At 39.9% G+C, this 19,298-nt stretch overlaps 1 protein-coding gene across 1 annotated transcript in view; it reads right to left on the bottom strand.

Annotated features, from left to right (window-relative positions):
- Positions 1 to 6,940: 6,940 nt before the first annotated feature.
- Positions 6,941 to 19,298, bottom strand: part of LOC307170895 (uncharacterized protein) — a gene marked incomplete at its 3' end in the record, with an annotated part of 30,524 nt that continues 18,166 nt past the window's right edge. The window contains exons 5-13 of the mRNA XM_079892204.1: positions 18,541 to 18,649; positions 18,352 to 18,458; positions 18,137 to 18,207; positions 17,766 to 17,903; positions 17,119 to 17,214; positions 16,732 to 16,860; positions 15,146 to 15,289; positions 7,465 to 7,540; positions 6,941 to 7,110 (exon numbers count right to left, since the gene is read on the bottom strand). Of these exons, the coding sequence (XP_079748330.1) occupies positions 6,941 to 7,110; positions 7,465 to 7,540; positions 15,146 to 15,289; positions 16,732 to 16,860; positions 17,119 to 17,214; positions 17,766 to 17,903; positions 18,137 to 18,207; positions 18,352 to 18,458; positions 18,541 to 18,649 (1,040 nt within the window). The remainder of the gene's footprint in view (positions 7,111 to 7,464; positions 7,541 to 15,145; positions 15,290 to 16,731; positions 16,861 to 17,118; positions 17,215 to 17,765; positions 17,904 to 18,136; positions 18,208 to 18,351; positions 18,459 to 18,540; positions 18,650 to 19,298) is intronic.

Here is a 19,298-nt window from a genome sequence, read left to right as displayed (position 1 = left end):
TGTTATTACTAGAGAGAGAGAGAGAGAGAGAGAGAGAGAGATTAAGCGTGTGTGAATTACCTGAATCTGTGTCTCTCAACAGTGTTCGGCAGAAGTGTCTCTACTTATAGCGAAACTGTAAGTTTATGTGCTTCAAGAACAGCGCCGTTATTCCCTCGCTAGAGAGAAACATAATTTAACTTTAAAGTTGTTAAACTATTTTATTCATAAAATCATCAGAGCAGCGCTGACAACACGTTTATGTGGGAGTGTGTGTCCGTACTGTATGTGTGTGTGTTTAAGCGGGAGAGAGAGAGTATGTGCATTATGTACATAATAAAACGTAATTGTATGGCAAAAACATGGAAATAATTTGAATGGCTTGTTTGCTATATGTATTTGCTTCAGTGTTGTTGTGGGTTTTGGTTCTTTTGCTGTTGTTAGCTTATCTAAATCAACTAAATCATTTGGCGAATTGATATGGAACTGTAATGCAGTCAAAACCTGCTGGAACTACTTTAGTCCTGTTTTAGTCCTGAACGTTTGTCAACCAATCAGATTCAAGCATTCAACAGCCACGTAGTATAAATTAAATTAAAGAGGTGGTTGATTATGATTTGACTTTTCTAACTTTAGTTAGTGTGTAATGTTGCTGTTTGAGCATAAACAACATCTGCAAAGTTACAACGCTCAAAGTTCAGAGCAAAGGGAGATATTTGCTTTTACAGAAATCACTTTTTAAGGACTACAACAAACGGCTGGTAGAGACTACACCACATTCCTCCCGGGTTAGTGACATCATAAACCCCAAAATTTACATAAACCCCAGGAACGCGATTTATAGATTATCAAGACAGAATATGCTAATCAATGACTAGAAGATAACTACACATCAGCTTCATAAACTCATCAACTAATCATTCAGAAATGTCCTGTTGCTTCTACATGTTGTCTCTTCTTCTTGAGTCTCTCCATCATTGTCTGACTCCGGTTTGATCATAAAAGGCTAAAAGTTTGTGAAATGTTCAATGCATGTGTGTGTGAGGTAATCAGAGCTGCTAACACACACACACACACACACACATACACACACGCCCAAGCTGTTGAAGCTCCGCCCCCTGTGCCGGGAGCAGCAGCTCATTTGCATTTAAAGGGACACACACAAAAAACTCGCGTTTTTGCTCACCCTCAAAAAGTGACAGTTTTAACATGCTGTATAAAAATATATGTGGGGTATTTTGAGCTAAAACTTCACATACACACTCTGGACATCAGAGACTTATTTTACATCTTGTGAAAAGGGCATTACACCACCCCTTTAAACAACTTTTGTACAACTCTCGGAGTCCACTGTATAACCACAAACACAGGACAAGACATCTGTCTGCGATTAAGAAGCACTTCCTGAAGGAAAGATCTCTCAGTCGTCTCTCCTGGACTGCAGTGAGATGAGATGGAGGATGATAAGATCAAATGCTCCTAAAGAAATATCCCAGTAATCTCACTCTCCACAGTCATTTAGATTCAATTGGGTCTGTTTTTATTCTCCCATCTGAGACCCATCTGAGACTCTGAGAGAGCGACATCTGAGCGTTCCTCATGATCTCTGACAGTCGGCGAGTTTAAATTAAGAACATTTTAGGAACTACTGGTTTCTTCTCATCACGGATCTCTTGTTTTAGCAGTGAAGAACAGCTGTGTTCAAAGAAGCGTTTGGTGATTCCCATCAGTTGAGTTTGACCACATCACAGCGGCCCTCGTCTATGAGCTGATGGAGATCTGTGCGTTTCAAGAAGAACCCGAAGACAACAAACCACACTGACGTTATGAAGGCTTCGTTCCACCCACGAGAGAAACCAGCTTTAGTTTCAGCACGTGTTTCTCTCAACAGACCGGTCATTACAAACCCACACACACACACACACACACACACACACACACACACACACACACACACACACACAAACACATTCAGACACACAACCCTGCCACCTACAGTAGTGAATTATCTTTCATTTTAAGATCAACATATAGAGATCTGCACCATATAAAACATGGCATAAGTGTGTGGATTGTAATTAATAATAATAATTTGTTACATTTATATAGTGCTTTTCAGGGACCTCAAAGCACTTCACATATGGAAGGGGGAATCTCCTCAACCACCACCAATGTGCAGCATCACCTGGATGATGCGACGGCAGCCATTTTGCGCCAGAACGCCCAACACACACATACACACACACACACACACCAGCTTGGTGGTGATGAGACAGAGTGATGAAGCCAATCTGTATGGGGATGATTTAGGAGGCCATGATGGACAGAGACCAAGGGGCAGATTTGTCCAGGACACCGGGGTTACACTCCTGCTCTTTCCCGAAGGACATCCTGGGATTTCTAATGACCACAGAGAGTCAGGACCTCGGTTTAACATCTCACCCGAAGGACGGCGCTCTCTGACAGTAGTGTGTGTCCCGTCCATAGACTGTGGTCCCGTCACTAGGTGTTAGGACCCGCACACAGCACAGGGTGAGCGGCGCCCCCTGCTGGCCTCACTCACACTCACACCTCTAAAGCAGAAACCTGGATTACCCAGGAGTCTCCAGTCCAGACTCTGACCAGACTCAGCCCTGCTTAGCTTCAGTGGGTGACCAGTCATGGGCTACAGGGTGATATGGCTGCTTGTAGGGTTTGTAAGGACCGGTCTGTTATTATAGTTTCTTTATTGGCATTGATGGATCCATAACATTCATGGAATCTTTTCCATTCCACTAAAAAAAGATGAATCTTTAAAGAAGGACTGATCACTGACAAAAAAGAAAAGAAAAAGAAAAAGGATCCTCAGTGGCATCACCGTGGAAAAAAACAACCTTTTTGGAAGTTTTATTTTTAAACGATTATGGTAACATTTTATTGCTCAGATGTTGCTCTTTTATAGCTCAGGAAACATAAAGTCTATCAACTTTGTCTCAGACAGGAGAATTTAATGGGAGGATTACAACAGACCCAAATGAGTTACTACACTGCAATATATAAATATATATTCTTCCTTATTTGTCAAGCTTTCAATTTTGTAAGCACATCTTCCCAGCTTGAACGGGTTTAACACATCAACAATTTTGAACTGGATTTCACTCTTATTCCAACATTCATTTACGAAAGATGATGAAAGGTGAAAATCCTTTAAACAGGGAATAAAAAATACTTTGGTAAATAAATGCCTTTCAAACAATGATTTCTGTGTCTCTGCAGTTCTTAACATCTGATGTAAATCAGTCTTTGCTCAATGCTGCCATGAATTTAAGATTTTATTACAAAGATAACACATGAAGTTCGTCATGTTAAATAACAATGTATACATTTCAGAAACAGATTAAAATACAATTTTAACAATCAGCTTTTAGTGCACTTTTGTCTTGTTTTCCAGTACAAATAATTAAACATTCTAAAATCAAGATACATTTACTAGAGAAGCAAAATGACTGAAGATATTAAGTCTTGCTTTCTGAATAAATATATAAAAATGAAGTGAGTTTTGGGTTAAACCCAGAACAAATACTGTATCTGCCAATGGAGTCAGAAATATAATCTTGTTTTCCCTTTATATTAAGTCAGAAATTTGTTCTTGTTTCAAGTGTTGCAGAGATTATGTATTGTTGAATAATTAGAGCACTTCATACTCGGCTCGTCTGTCCATATTGCATATAGCAAGGGCCCTGTTGCTTATAATTTATAGGCTTGACTATACTTATCCATACTGATTTAAATAATAGGTTGGAATTGTTGAAACAACTAAAATTTTACTGTAGCAAAATAAGGTTTACTATATGGACACAATAGGCTTTAGTATAGTATAGTCTTGTTTACAACATATTTACAAAAGGAATATTCTGGTTTCAAGTTAAACCCAATCAGACGCAAAGTTCTTCACTAAGAAATATATTTTTGTATGTGAATCTGTGAATAAGTAAGTCTTGTTAATAGAAGCCAAGAATAGGCAAATGGATGATAATCGTCTGATCAAAAACTTAGTACGTTTGAACTTGAGGAAAAAATCAAGGTGGGAAAATTGTGTTTTCCTGAGCCTTCCAAAAAAAAAAAAAAAAAAAAAAAACCTTTACTCTTGCGTTTTTTCTATTCCAAAATATTTTTCCTTCTTTTTTTCTCTTACAAATGATATATTTTTCAACATTTTCTCTTCCAAAAAATCTTTTTCTTCCATTTTTTATTTTCCAAAATATTTTTCTCAAAAAAAAAAAAAAGGTACCATAAAACAAAAAAAATTACATGTAGCATGCACTGCCAAACTAGCCACCAGGTGCCACTATCAGTAAGCATATGCTTGTGTTTACAAGCTGTAAATATAGCAATATAAATAGTTTAATGTTTCATTTCAGTTTCATTGATGGCTATTGCTCTCTGAATAGGTAGAAATCTAGTTTTGTTTGCCTTGACATTCCAAGAAATTACTCAAATCAACATAAAAACCAAAACTTTCCTTGAGCAGCAGAGTTCTACCTCATTCATATTATCTCATATGAGACATTTTTTTATGTGTAAAAAGTTATTTCTGTAAAGTTCTTTTAATAAACCATCAAAATTACCTTTGTGTTTTGTATATTGACTGAGCAATCATGCTTGTTTGATTAAAAATAATGATAGTGTTTATGAGAATTATTGTTTTTCATGTGTTCGGAAGAGTGGCTGTGTTTTTCTGTTTGCTGATGACATAATGGCACTTAATACACATAATGTACCTGTGTGTTTTAAAACTGATCCAAGAATAAGGAAATAATAAGGAATAAGGAATGTGATTTACGGGAAATGTTTTCCATGAACACAAAACGAAAGCAACAACAGTTTTATTGACCTGTTACATGGGGAATTACTGCTGATAACTACACAAGGTAGACCATTAACCTCAAAAACAAGACAAACATGTGTGCTGGTGAGGGTTTGACTTTTGTTCTGACGTTTAAAGCAAAGTCTTATGACAAGGATCCACTGTAAATATCAATGATCCCTGTGTGATTTTGTAACCTCACTGCACATGATAGAAAATCAATAAATATAAGATTCAACTGCAAATTAGTATCAAAGTTTAAACCAAAACAAGCTGAGAATTGCATTTTTGAAAATACTGTATTTCTAGAAAAACAAGGTATATTTTCAATAAATGATGTAATTTGTGGCAGCTGTAATTGTAATCTAAATGATTTTTTCTTGATTAATTGTGCAGCCTTATAAAGCAGGAAATCCATGTTTACATGACATTTGTGTTAATCTCTCCTTTTGATGCAGAGAGTTACGAGAGCACATTGGATAAGCTGGAAAGAACGACAGTTAAGGTGTTTACAAGTCATGCAAAATCTGTGTGCAAAAATCTACCTGTGTTTGTTGACTGGTTTATTCTTGCGATATTAATTTGTCGTTTGTCTGGTATCGTCTTTAATTTACGTGGTTGTGTTCTTTGTGATTCCAGGTAATGTTCTGCGTGTTTGGTTTTGGATTTATTATTAAAGACTATTTATGTCCCTGTGTCATGCACTTCATTACAGCCACTATACCTGATAAGATGGTGGTTATCCAACACAATAAAAGCTGCCAGAATATAGCCTACTAATGGTCTGGAAATAAAACAAAACTGCTAAATAATAATATCTGTAGTGTAGCTATATATAATTTGTAAAGTCTATGATTACATACAAATGATATATTATGTTTTCGCACCGGTAAACTCAGCTTTCCAGAGTCGTGACAGCAGCTATTTCTATGAATGCATGTGTGGCACCGACACTGATTCACACTGATAACTCATTCATACTGTGCTGGTTTGTCTCATTTTTAGAGTTATTATTTATTAAATAACAACATAGTCTTGTGATCTGTGGATAAACAATTTCAACTAAATGAAATGATGACAAGGATATTAAATCGAGCTTTAAGGTTGAGCTCTATGACAGTATCATTCTAGTGATTTTGAAGAGAATTGCATTTTTGAAAATACTGTATTTCTAGAAAAACGAGGTATAAATTTCAATAAATGATGTAATTTGTGGCAGCTGTAATTGTAATCTCAATTTTTTTTTATTAATTGTGCAGCCTTATAAAGCAGGAAATCCATGTTTACATGATATTTGTGTTAATCTCTCCTTTTGATGCCAAACCGCAGAGAATCACAAGAGCACATTTGATTGGACAGCAGTGCATCAGATCTTATCGGTGGAAAGGAGAGTCCATCAGTATTATCCCCATCAGACCAGATGTTTTTCCACTGAGAATTAAAAAAAAAAAACATGTACCCACATGATATTTGCTTGTCTATAATGTAGAAACGAGTCTAAAAAAGATTTTTATTAAAAGACACATTTTTTTATTAGACTTTTTCACTACAATGGAAACCATTACTGAAGCAACGTAAAATTTCAATAAACCTTTGGGAGGAATCCTCATATTTTAACCATATTTATTAATTAGAGTTTAAACACATACAGTACAGAATGTGAACTATTGCATAGTATGCAATATAGTATACTATTAGTATATTGTATTGTATAGAGTACATTATGTGAATTAACGATTGTTCTTAGAAATTTTTCAAAATTTGTTAAAAATTAAAACATTTAGTTAAATCTTATTTTTATTATTTAGTACTGTCCTTCAGAAGCTATTTACATGTTTCCCAGAAGACAAAATAGTTACAATTTACCCCGATCATCCTGTTCAAAAGTTAACACCCCCGCTTCTTAATGCATCATGTTTTCTTCTGGAGCTTCAGTGAATGTTTCCCCCTTTTGTAATAGTTGTGTTTGAGTCCCTCAACTGTCCTCAGTGTGAAAAGGTTAGGGTTAGCTCAATATCACACAGTCACTCCTGTAAATGGTTCAAATATACAGAAGATGCTGGAAAACGGAAGACTCATTTTAAGGGGTCAGATCCAGATGCATCTTCTTTTGTTTCATCGCTCAACTGTTTTGCACGTGTCAGTTTTTTCCTTTTTATCCTGATCTGACAGAGATTGTGTTACAGGTTCAGATTCATCTGATGGTGTTTGTTGGGTGTTTGCGATTGCATCGGTCTCATTATTCTCATCTTCTGACCGATTCTCTGGATCCTGAGGAACATTTTCTGTAGGTTGAGGATCAGGAATAGTAAAAGAAATAGTTCAAGCAAAAATGAAAATTTTCTAATTATTGTGTATACACAATGAAAGTCAATAGGGAGCAAAGTTGTAGCTCTCCAAAAAGTACATAAAGGCAGTATAAAAGTAATCCACATGTTGCAGTGTTCTGTCCATGATCCATCAGAAACTTACAAGAAAAACTAAACTTATTTAATCAGAGATATCCACTAACATTTGGCCATGTATTGTATATATCAAATCTTTTATATTGACATAGTTTAGGTAATTCTCTTTTTAAATTTACCCTTCAGATTGTTCATGTATTTATGGTGTGTAAAGTAGTAACACTGAATAGATACCTGACTCGTTTGCACTTTTTTTGTAGAGAAGAAAGTAGGCCTTATTACAGTGGAAGGGGTTTAGTAAATCATCGATCTGGAAAGGCAAAAGAGAAACAAAAAACACATTACAACACACCACAAGAACATTCATATTTCAGCCATAAATAACTGCACATAAAGATCAGGATTCTACGGAGTCATCCGGAAGGGACATGTTGAGATGGGAGGAAAAAATATATTCCCTTGTGATACGGTTCACTCGCATTGCGTCTATATTTGACGCATATGGGGAAACTCCGTTTTCTCCGAATACGGAGGCCTAATTGGTTCACGTCTGTGCTTTTCACAAAACAAATGCCAGCCACCAACAAAAACCTGGTCTAAAGTCAATGGCGCAATTTATTTATTTTTTGTTATTTAAAGAGTGTGTTAGTAATGTGCGCCTATAAGCGGGTCCACAACGTGCGTACACTCATTCTGCTTATTACACACACTCTGCTTATTAGGCCTACACACACAGGGACGCGTAGCAGCACACAAACATGCCCAATATTAAAAATAATATATAAAAAATTAATATAGTGTACATAAAGATATGAAAGCTTTAGCGTAAAGTTCTGCCAGGAAGACTCAATGTTACGTCACTCATTACTTCTGATCTATCCAATCACTATCTAATACCTAGTATAAAAGATCGTTACTTACACATGTTTGAGTTAGCAGATGATGATGCAAACATTCAGTTCACAGAAACTGACGCCGGCATTCACTCACTTGCGTCTCGATTGCAACCATAACAACACAAAATTATATCGCTGATTTTGATCTCACCAACTCTGGCGGTGCACCAGAGCCAGAGCGAGACACATGTGTAGGAAACGTACTCGGTAACTTACGTAACCTCGGTTCCTTGAGAGATAAGGGAACGAGTATTGCGTTGCAAACGCTATGGGAAAACTCCTTTTCTCGAGAATATTGAAGTCTTACTTTTATAATGCAGTGCAGCTGCACAGCGAGACCATCATAGCTGGCTGAAGCATGCTGATTGGCTGTACTGCGGCAACTGCACGAACCTATGGCGATTCAGCAAGGACGCGCGGTCCAATCAGAGCGCTTGCCGCCTTGCTAGCCTTGAGCGCGCCAAAATGGGCATGGCTGAAGGGTATAAATTCAGCGAAATATCGCCATAGGACAGATTAAATCGACTAAAGCGAAGCACCTGACATGAGCGAAAGAGCATGGCTGGCAACGCAATACTCGTTCCCTTATCTCTCAGGGAACCGAGGTTACGTAAGTCACCAAGTATTGCGTTGCAAACGCTATGGGAACCCACTTTAAAATGCCATGCCAGCCAGAGGGGGGCTACAAGAAGGACTTGTCCCTGATCCATTCGATGATCTGAGGGAGCATCGAGACATGGGGAAATGCATAAAGGGCTGGGCCACTCGTGGGCCAGCTCATCCCTGTTCTTTGAAAAGAAGATTGGACAGTGAGAGTTGTCTTTTGAGGCGAAGAGGTCGACCTCTGCCCTGCCGAAGACTTCCCACAATAGGAGAACCACCTGGGGGTGGAGAGACCATTCCTCTGGGGGAACATTGCCCCGAGATAACATGTTTGCCCCTTGGTTCAGCGTGCCCGGCACGTGAGCTGCCCTGAGGGAGTGCAGGTTGGCGTGAGCCCATAGCAGGAGCTGTTTGGCCATGGTGAACAGGTTGCAGGACCTGAGGCCACCCTGGCGATTTATGTAGGACACCACGGCCATGTTGTCCGTTCGGACCAAGACGTGGTGTCCCGCCAGATGTGGAAGGAAGGTTTTTAGGGCTAGAAAAACCGCTCTTGATTCGAGGCAGTTGATGTGTAGGCGTTTCTCCGAGCTCGACCAGAGGCCAGAGGCAGGCCTGCCCTCGTACAGGGCTCCCCCCGAGTTGGAAGCGTCTTTTGAGATAACCCTCCTCTCTGAAACCAGACCCATGCTCACACCCTGCTGGTACCAGCTGGTATCTTTCCAGGGGGCCAGGGCTTTGATACAGCGCTGGTTTACCCTGATGCGTAAGTGGTCCGAACGCCACGCATGGGCTGGAACTTGAGGCTTCAGCCACAGCTGAAGGGGGCCCATACGCAGTAGGCCTAGTTGGAGTACAGACGATGCAGAGGCCATAAGGCCCAGAGCCCTTTGAAATGTTCCGAGGGGCATGAGGGAGCCCACTTTGAACGACGCAGCGAGACACTGGATTGAGAGAGCCCGGTCTGGTGTGGGCCATGCTCTCATATGCACAGAGTCGAGAACTGTTCCCAGGAACGTGATCCGTTGGCTGGGGGAACGCATACTCTTGGAATAGTTTACTCTGAGCCCAAGGCGGTCTAGATGGCCGAGGAGCCAGGCTCTGTGAGTAAGGGACTACGCCTCCTACTGGGCCAGTATGAACCAGTCGTCGAGGTAGTTCAGGATACGCATTCCTCGCTGTCTCAGAGAAGCTGCATCCATGCACTTTGTGAATGTACGAGGCGCTAGAGACAGTCCGAATGGTAGGACTGTGTACTGATATGTCTGCCCCTCGAAGGCGAATCTCAAGAATGGCCTGTGATGGGGATTCACTTGGATGTGAAAGTAAGCATCTTTCAGATCTACTGAGAAGAACCAGTCTCCTGGGCGAATCTGCGCCAGGATATGTCTGGTCGTGAGCATCCTGAATGGCTGTACCATGAGGGCCTTGTTCAGGTGTCTGAGATCTAAAATGGGTCTCAGGCCGCCGTCTTTCTTCGGAACGAGAAAATAACGGCTGTAGAAGCCCGACTCGCTTTGTGAAGTGGGAACTACCTCCATAGCCCCTTTTGCCAGCAGACTTGACACTTTGGAGCGGAGGACATGAGACACACTGCTCCTTACCGAAGTGTGAATTATAGCGCAAAAGCGTGGGGGTCTGCGGGCAAACTGAAGTGAGTAACCCTGCTTTATGATATTCATCACCCAGTCTGACACTTCGGGGATGGCCTGCCAGGCCTGGGCCCGATAGGCCAGTGGTTGGACTGCATCTGGAGGCGGACCTGCCAGATGTTTTTGTGAAGTAATTCTTGATTTGTGCTCTGTGTGGGTCGCTGTTAAAACAGCATTTGGGTGCAGGGGTGTGTAACGAATGATGGGCCCATGTTCTGCAATTAACACATCTCCAGCCACCTGAACTGAAGAGGGGGCTGTGAGAGGCACTCGAGCGATCTTCAGGGGTGGTCCGGCCGCAGCGGGACATGGCCCCCTCTTTCCGCCCGGCTAGGACGGCTTCTTAGGCTCATGATCCAGCGTGAGCTTTAGCCGCGGGCCCTGGCTTTGGGGAGCGGGTAACGTTTTGCTGGTCTGAAGCGCTGTTTGGTCTCAGCCGCTGGGCGGGGCTGTGGGACCTGAAGCGCTGGTTTCTCTGGCTCGGCGTGCTCTTGGGGCGCGTGATGCAGAGCTGGAGCGCTTGGGAAGGAAGCGATCAGGAGAGAGCTGATCAGCCGAAAGAGACGAGGCCAGCCGCTTTGAGAGAGGGGCGTTGATCGCTCTTTACAAACAGTGAGAGGCACCTCACTCCTGAAGTGTCAGAATCTGGTGTGGGTGAGTCATGCGGGGACGGGCTGTAGGATTGAAAATAATCCAAGATATTTTAAATGAACAAAGATATTTGCTTGACTGTTGTACTACCCCCCTCTTCCCACCACAATGACCATTTGGAGTTCCTAAGGCACAGAGGGGCTGATAGTGATCTCGGCTTGCAGGCCAAATGTTTGTACTTTGGGGGTCGATGAATTGTCACACCTTTAGTACAGTGGTGAAGGTGCAATTATCTGATTGGTCAGTTTGAATGTCTCACATTTGGGTTTTAGTCACATGGTCAGGAAAGGATAAAACAAGATTGTAACTGTTGCTCTGCCTCTTTGATGCTCTGGCTATCTTCTTCTCTGGGTCCCTTTCTTGGGGCCTCTCTCTCTCTCTCTCTCTCTCTCTCTCTCTTTTTTCATATATGCTGGGTACAATTAATAATATAAGTTATCATCATTTCATACATCTATTTTGTAACTATTTTAAGTGTAACCATAACCATATTTTGTCATTAAACCTTTTCAATTGCAACTAATGTACTAACTAGTTTTGATTTGGTATTGACTTTGAAGTGCTACATATTGCAATACAATATTGTCACTATCTATAGCAACGCTCTCCCACAAATATTAAGCTATTGTAACTGCACTTATTTCCGTCGTTGGTATAAGTGGCAGTGGGTGGGTAAAGACAAGAAATGTGCAGTTTTCTACCATCTTGCCAATAACGTTTCTTTAGTCATTCGGCAGTTCTTGCAGCTTGAACCACTGCAGGAATTCCACCCTTACAGGGCCCAGCGTGTATGCGCTCAAATCACCGCACTCGTGAAATCTTTGCTCACGCCGTTTCTTCCTTCGGGCTCGACGGGCGCCGGAGACGGAAGATGGGCGGGCTTTAGTGAGCGCTGCCTCGGCGTGCTCAGGACCGAGGCAGACGGCACACCAAGTGTGTCTGTCAGATACATGCAGGGGAATCCCGCAGGTCTCACAGACGGGGAGCGGCATTTGCAACAACGCGCTCTGCTCTTTTAGAAAGCGTATAAAGGATATTTCTCGTCGGATGACACAGGGAAACGGTGATCAGCTCAGATGGCGTGGAATCTGCCAGGCGCTGAAGCGGTTCCGCTGAAGGGCTGTTCGGCGGCGAGAGGCTTCTTAATCCGGAGAAGGTCAGCGACAAGGTGAGTTCTTTTCACCGAAGGAGATTAAATCTGTCCTATGGCGATATTTCACTGAATTTATACCCTTCAGCCATGCCCATTTTGGCGCGCTCAAGGCTAGCAAGGCGGCAAGCACTCTGATTGGACCGCGCGTCCTTGTTGAATCGCCATAGGTTCGTGCAGTTGCCGCAGTACAGCCAATCAGCATGCTTCAGCCAGCTATGATGGTCTCGCTGTGCAGCTGCACTGCATTATAAAAGTAAGGCTTCAGAGATTAGAGATTTTCTAAACAAATATTTTAAAAAAGGTGGTGACGGTGAAGCTGGAACTAGTGAAGTCAATGTAGAGCAAGGTAAGAAACAGCGCAGCCAACATTTACGAGCCTTGTCAGGGGTTTTCCTGCATTGAATTTTTTTTTGCGCCCGCCAAAGCAACATTTTGTCCTGCCAAAGTCTTATTTGATCGGTGAGTGATGTAGAATATTCGCAGACAGTGCGCATAACGAGCAGAGAGAGCCCCGGCCATGCGCGCACACTCTAATGTCTTCAAACAACACGTTGAGCGCTGTCTTGCTCTCTCTCCCTTGTGCATATTAATCAAAATCAATTGACATGATAGTAAAAGGTCGGAAGACCGCAGTTTCAAGTAGAAACACGTACCTTTAGCAGAACAACTTTTTCTTGACTTTGTGTTACCACCTTTGATCACAACATTAGTTATTTCGTGCCTTCTGCTGGTGATGCCGATCGATGTCTCTGTCTTTTCTCGATTTCGAAGCAAAAAATTGATATTGCTGATACTTTTTGAAGGGTAGCTATGTGGCGTGATATTTTCTCTTTTTTAATTTACGTTTCGCACAACCGCTAATCTGATGCTGCCTATCCATTTTGAATTTAATAGTATTGGCGGGCTCCACTCTGGGGGGAGGGCGCAAATCCACTGTGACCTGACCCAATCGCTATTCTTTATATGCATATATTTTATATTTTCTCTGTATATATTGTATCATTAACTGTTCATTTTGTATCTGCATCTCTTCCAGCAAGATAATACAAAACAACTATTTTAAAGGTTTAGTCATTCTCTAAATCATTTGGTGCCCCCCTATTGGCTGGTGCCCCAGGGCACTCACCCAATCCCGTCTATGGATAATCCAGCCCTGACCTCACAGGTGTAGCATATCAATATGCTGATTAGACAGCATGATTATTACACAGGTGTGCCTTAGCCTGGCCACAATAAAAGGCCACTCTAAAATGTGCAGTTGTACTGTATTGGGGGGGTCCTTAGATCCTTAAAATAGGACCCAATGTCTCTATCGGCTGTGCAATGACTCCTACCACCCGCTGCTTAAAGAGACAGACTCAGCAAATCCTCGGCAGAACTTGGAACTCATCGTGCTTTTCTCCTGTTCAGCGGCCCTCACCATGGTTGACAGCCAGGCTTGGGAAGCAATTCACCAGTTTGCTCGCAGACCAATAACACCGCACCCCCCCCCCCCCCCTTTTTGGGGGGTGTGACTTAAATATTGGTTTCGGAAGCCAACTCTTATGTCAGATTCTGTTAGCAAAGGGCGTGGTGGAAAAGGTCCCCGCAGCCCACAGCGAGTCAGGCTGTTGCAGACGCTATTTCCTCAAAAGGACCTGTAATTTATGAATCGCACGCTGATAAGATGGCCATTCACAATGCTAACTATGAAGGGGATTGGTTTTTATCAGTGGATACGAAGGACGCATACTTTCATCTCCCAATAGCTTCCCATCACAGACCGTTCTTGAGATTCATGTTTCAGGGGGTGACTTATAAATATTCAGTCCTACTATTCGGACCATCTCTAGCTCCATGCACCTTTATGAAACGCGTGGATGCAGCTCTCTCCCCTGAGGCAAAGGGAAGTTCACGTCCTGAATTACCTTGATGATTGGCTGCTCTTAGCCCAATCGAAAGAGGAACTGTGTGCGCACAGGTCTCTTCTCCTCAGACATCTAGAAAGTCTGGGGTTTCGAATCTGATTTGAACAAGAGCTCGCTGTCCCCCAGCCAATGCATCGTCTTCCTGGGGGCAGTAATCAACTCGTCCGCAGTTGATTACAGTTAGCGACGAATTCAGCAGTTAGCGACGAAACCAAAATGTTAAAATTTTCACGAGAAACTTTGAAATATATTTTATTCTACCACGTCTTCCACATGTCTCTTTAGGGGCTCCGTAGGATTCTGCTTTGTTCCTAAGGATCATAATGTCCAAAGGTACTATACGACAAAATGAAATCTATCACAATCAAATTATAAACTAATCAGTCGCAAGAGCTGCGACTACTAGGGCTGGGCGATTTAAATCGTGAGATTGTTATCCGCATCTCGTCAGTAAAGCCGGTTCCTTGATTAGTAGTAAATCGCCATCTCCTGCTTTCAGATGGAGCGGCATTTACTACAAAGAGCCGTAGTTAACTGACAAGCTGAGCCATATCACATTAAAATCACGGACGTATCACCGTTATGATATAATGCAATTGCAAATAATGAATTGCATCCATTGATATATTTGTTATGTGGTGACCAAGCAATAGCAGTAATTACAGTCATGTTACCATGGGTAAGGGTCTTTACTCTGATTTGGTAACCAGACAGTTGATGGACCCCATTGACTTCCATAGTAGGAAAGAAAATACTATGGAAGTCAATGAGGACCATCAAGTGTCTGTTTACTGACATCCTTCAAAATATCTTCTTTTGTGTTCAGCAGAAGAAAGAAGTTCATACAGGTTTGAAAGAACTTGAGGGTAAGTATATTGATGACGTTATTTTCATTTTAAGGGAACTATTCCTTTAACTGTGGTAAATAAAATAAATATCAAGTATGATTAACAAAAAAAGTTCAAGTTAACAAATGGCAACTTATTGTAAAGTATAACCAAATACATATTGAATATAAGGATTCATTTTAGCCAAATATCAAAAACAGTTCACCTTGCGTACAGAGCTGTCATTAAACTCATACCACTGATGATCCTCAAATGACTTGATGACAGCATAATAATGGCCACCATGGAAGGATCCAATATGTTTCACCACAGCAAACAAATCATACTTGTGTTGAGCTCCACGGCCATCCTGAGGAAACACAGAATGACACTTATTTGTTGCTTTCACACATTAAGCCTTATCATGAGCAGAATGGCTTTTTGTGTAAATCATTTTTAAAGCCGTTGTGATGTAAAGACATAATTAATTAACTAATAAAAAATAACTAATTAAAAAGTGAACAAACAATTGAATGAGTGAATGTGACCATAATAAATAACACAGATTAGTAAAACATAGAGTTTTTCTTTTTAAACACATTCACCAATCAGCCACAACATTAAAACCTGTGTAATATTGTGCTGGTCCCCCTCATGCTCTCCACATAAAAGTTACTGGTTCATGTTCTGAACACTTTTTTACCACATACTGTATAATGCACAGTCCTTAACAAAAGAGTTATTGACAATGAAAATCTTCAAACCTTCTAATAAAACACACAAAAAAGTTTGCTTTTATTGTTAGGGCACAATTTAAATTGTGAATGCACTTTTTACATAAAAAATCATGCTATTCTCAAAGCAATTTCCCAATAAAGCTAAACACTGAACATAAATAACTCTATAGAAAGACAAATTCAGAATAGGCTACTTTCGAAAAATAGCTAATACTTCAGTCTGTTTATTATTATATCAGGAGCTTTAGATTTTCACAAAAAGATCAGTTGTATTTTGTATTCTCCGTTTCTTTTATTTCAGGGCTAGACAATAGGCAATAGCCTGTTGGCCAAGTCTGACTGATTTTTGTGTTAGAAGGCTATTCCAAGGATTGTTTTGAGGACATTTTCAATAAAACATTAACATCTAAACCTCAGTTAATTCTCAATAAGAACTTCTGTTGACATGTGACAGAAATAAAGTCAGTCTGGTTAGTAATAAGTGAAGCTAGTGATGCTGTTTGTGCAGTTGTTTAATCAGATCTTGAGAGATTTAATGTCTTTTCTCTTCAGTTGATTTCATCTAAGTCTGTGGCTGGAAGTCAGTCTTTTTTGTTCTTGTTGTTTCTCTTTCCTTCAGTGATTCTGCTTGTTATCAGCAGGTGTTCATCAGTGTCTGAATTCACTCATGTGTTTTCATTCCCTTTATTGGATGGACTTTGATAAACCAATAGGGAATAGTGGATGATGGTATAGGGTGTGACTTCAGACAAAGTCTCTCAGTGTCGACTTTCAACCTTTTAATATTGCCTAGACATTGCTTCCTACAACATATTACTGTTTTAATATTACTGACAGTATGTTACTGTCAGAATCTGGCCGTTTTTACAGCAAGGTTTTACAGTGTACTGTATGTTTGAGTGCAATCGCTGGTGAAAACCTTTACTTCTTCATTAGGCTTTGAGTGAATTATCCCTTTAAACCGAACAGCTGACATACTGAACACATGATTTATGGCAGGACATACTCTACTTGTTTTCTTTAAATTTTTAATAGCATTTTTTAATCCCTCATATAATTCACAAATTCAACATACTTTTACTGATAACTGGAACTGAATTTCCACTGTAGAGTTGTTTTTCTTGTAATTCATGGTGTAATAATCCAGTTGAAATCTCTCCAGCTGCACAACCAGAACTGGAGGGAGTTTATATATACTACATTTCTAAAAATGAAAAAAGAAAAAGCACAGAGAGAACAGTTTATTATAATTATATGTTTAAGTAATCAACCATCCTCAATTATAAATCATCATCTGTGTGACTGGTTCTGCTCTACAAAAATGTATAGGCAAATAATTTAAATTCTATTATTCTATTGCTTATTACATTGCAATACATGTAGGGGGGAAATAAATGTTATGTCCAAGTCAGTGTGAAGTAAAACATTTCATATATTAAGCTAAAAAAAAAAAAAAACTCACTATTTCTGTGTCCACCAGCTCTTTGCAAGTTGGACATTTCACTTGGTCGTCCTCACATGTCTTGATTGGTTCAAAATATGAGTCAAAACAGCTTTGCTGAAATACAATAAACAGTGCTGGTTGTAATTGTTTTTTTTTTTATAAAGATCTTTTTTTTTACTAGAATCCAAATATTAAAAGATGAATACAAACTTTTAATTGGACATCTGATTATTGATACTGTTGAATGTGTAATGTCTGAATAAATATTATATCAACAAGTTCCGTAATATGTTGGACAGTGAAGTTTATAGAAGTGACATGTGAGTGTCACCGCTCTGAATATATTGTATAATATTCTACAATATTATTGATCTCCTGCATTGACACCATTATATAAGAACTGAACTGAGTTGGGCGATGACATCACTGTTTTCTCCAGAGCGGCTGTATAGATAAATTAACTAAATCAATAACTTTTTTTACAAATGAAATGAACCATCACTGAACTTAAGGGTTAAGATGGACTATGATGCTATTTTCTTCTAGATCTGCAGAGACAAACTTTGTTGCATTAATTTCCTGTTATTACAGTAAAGCGGCTTTGATACAATCTGTATTGTAAACAGCGCTATATAAATAAAGCTGACTTGACTGAAAATGCTTACCATGTTTATGGTAGAATCCACGCCATACGTTTCCATACAGATGGGAAAAATGTAAAAGGATTCATGACGCGTCACAAGTGGATGCTCCTTTCCTGGATTTTTACACATGGTGTTGTGCTCCAACTCTCCCTGGAATACCTGAAAACATGTTTGTGGAAACTGACATTAATCTGTGCTTATTATTTGCAGAGCATGTTTTTAAATGGATTTTTAATGAAAAGATGTCTTTCACCATTTCATCCATAACAATAGACTACATGTCTAAAGATTTACAGTGTCCCTTATTTTTCAACATCAGCCCAGTTATATCAAACACAATCTAGCCGAAACACTTTCAATAGAAATTTGAATAATTTGTAGGATCTGATCACCTTAGACATCTCTGGATGCACCATGTTCATTATCTTCTGGAAATATTCTGCTGCATCCTGCTGCTCATAAACTGATGAAATAATATTCACACCTTTAGAGAAGTAAATGATAGAATAACACCATTCTTTTTCCAGTGTCAACACTAAATTCACCATTAAAATTATCACATTTTCATTTCAAAATTCTATGTGTGAATGACAAATACAAACCCTACCATTAACATTAAGTACATCTGTGATTCTCTCAGTGGTGGCGACGCTTTTCCTTCTAGACTTTAAATCCGTGAACAATTGTGCAATATGAAAATCAATTGGATTGACCCTGTAAAACAGAGCGATGTAATAACTGGAAATTTTATTCAGCAGCATTAATGATCTCCAATACAATAAAAAACAAATCTCACCTTATTTCTGTATTTCTCACAGTATTTCTGAAATCTTCTGTCATGAAAAGTGTCTGCAGCACTGAATTCAGATAGCATGTGGCCCCCTGATTTCTTAATCCAACGTTTCCTTCAAAATCAATTTTACAAAGTGATTTGATATTAATGCTCTTTTAAATGGAGGCATGAAATAGAGAGCTAACATATACAGTTATAAGAAACATAACACTAACAGTTAGTCTGTGTTGTTTGCTGCAGTGGAGAGTGTTGCCTGAGTGCTGCAGGTTTTTTGTACTTTGTTGATTTGCCTTTTTTTTTCTTTTTGGTATTTTTTGAGGAAGCTATTTTTTGGAAATGTTGCATTTGGCATTATTGCTTTTGAATCTAATTTGGATGTTTTTGGTGTTTAATTTTTCCATTAATGTTATATTTGGGTTAGGATTTTTCATGATTTTGTTTGAATAAATATTAATTTATACTTTAAACTTTTTGTATTCACTCTGCTTCTGTTTAATAGGGCCACACATTTTTTTTTTTGTGCCCATTACTGGGTTCCTATTACAGCTTTGGAGTCCTCCGGCTCTGGTTCTGGAACAACCTTTGAGAGGCCACCATTCCGAAGCATCCAGGCCAAGTACCCCAGATACTTCCTGTTTTCCGGGAGGAGGAGGAGACGCATCGCTGGTGAGTCCATGCTGATTATTTTCTCTTTTTCTTTCTTTTTCTTTTTTTTTTGGTCGGTTCTTCTGGAACGTTGGTGTGGTTGTGGAAAGCACACG

Source organism: Squalius cephalus, assembly GCF_949319135.1.
Source record: "Squalius cephalus genome assembly, chromosome: 14".
NCBI lineage: Eukaryota > Metazoa > Chordata > Actinopteri > Cypriniformes > Leuciscidae > Squalius > Squalius cephalus.
Note: the sequence above shows the minus strand (reverse complement) of the source record. Positions and strands in the feature narration are given on the sequence as shown.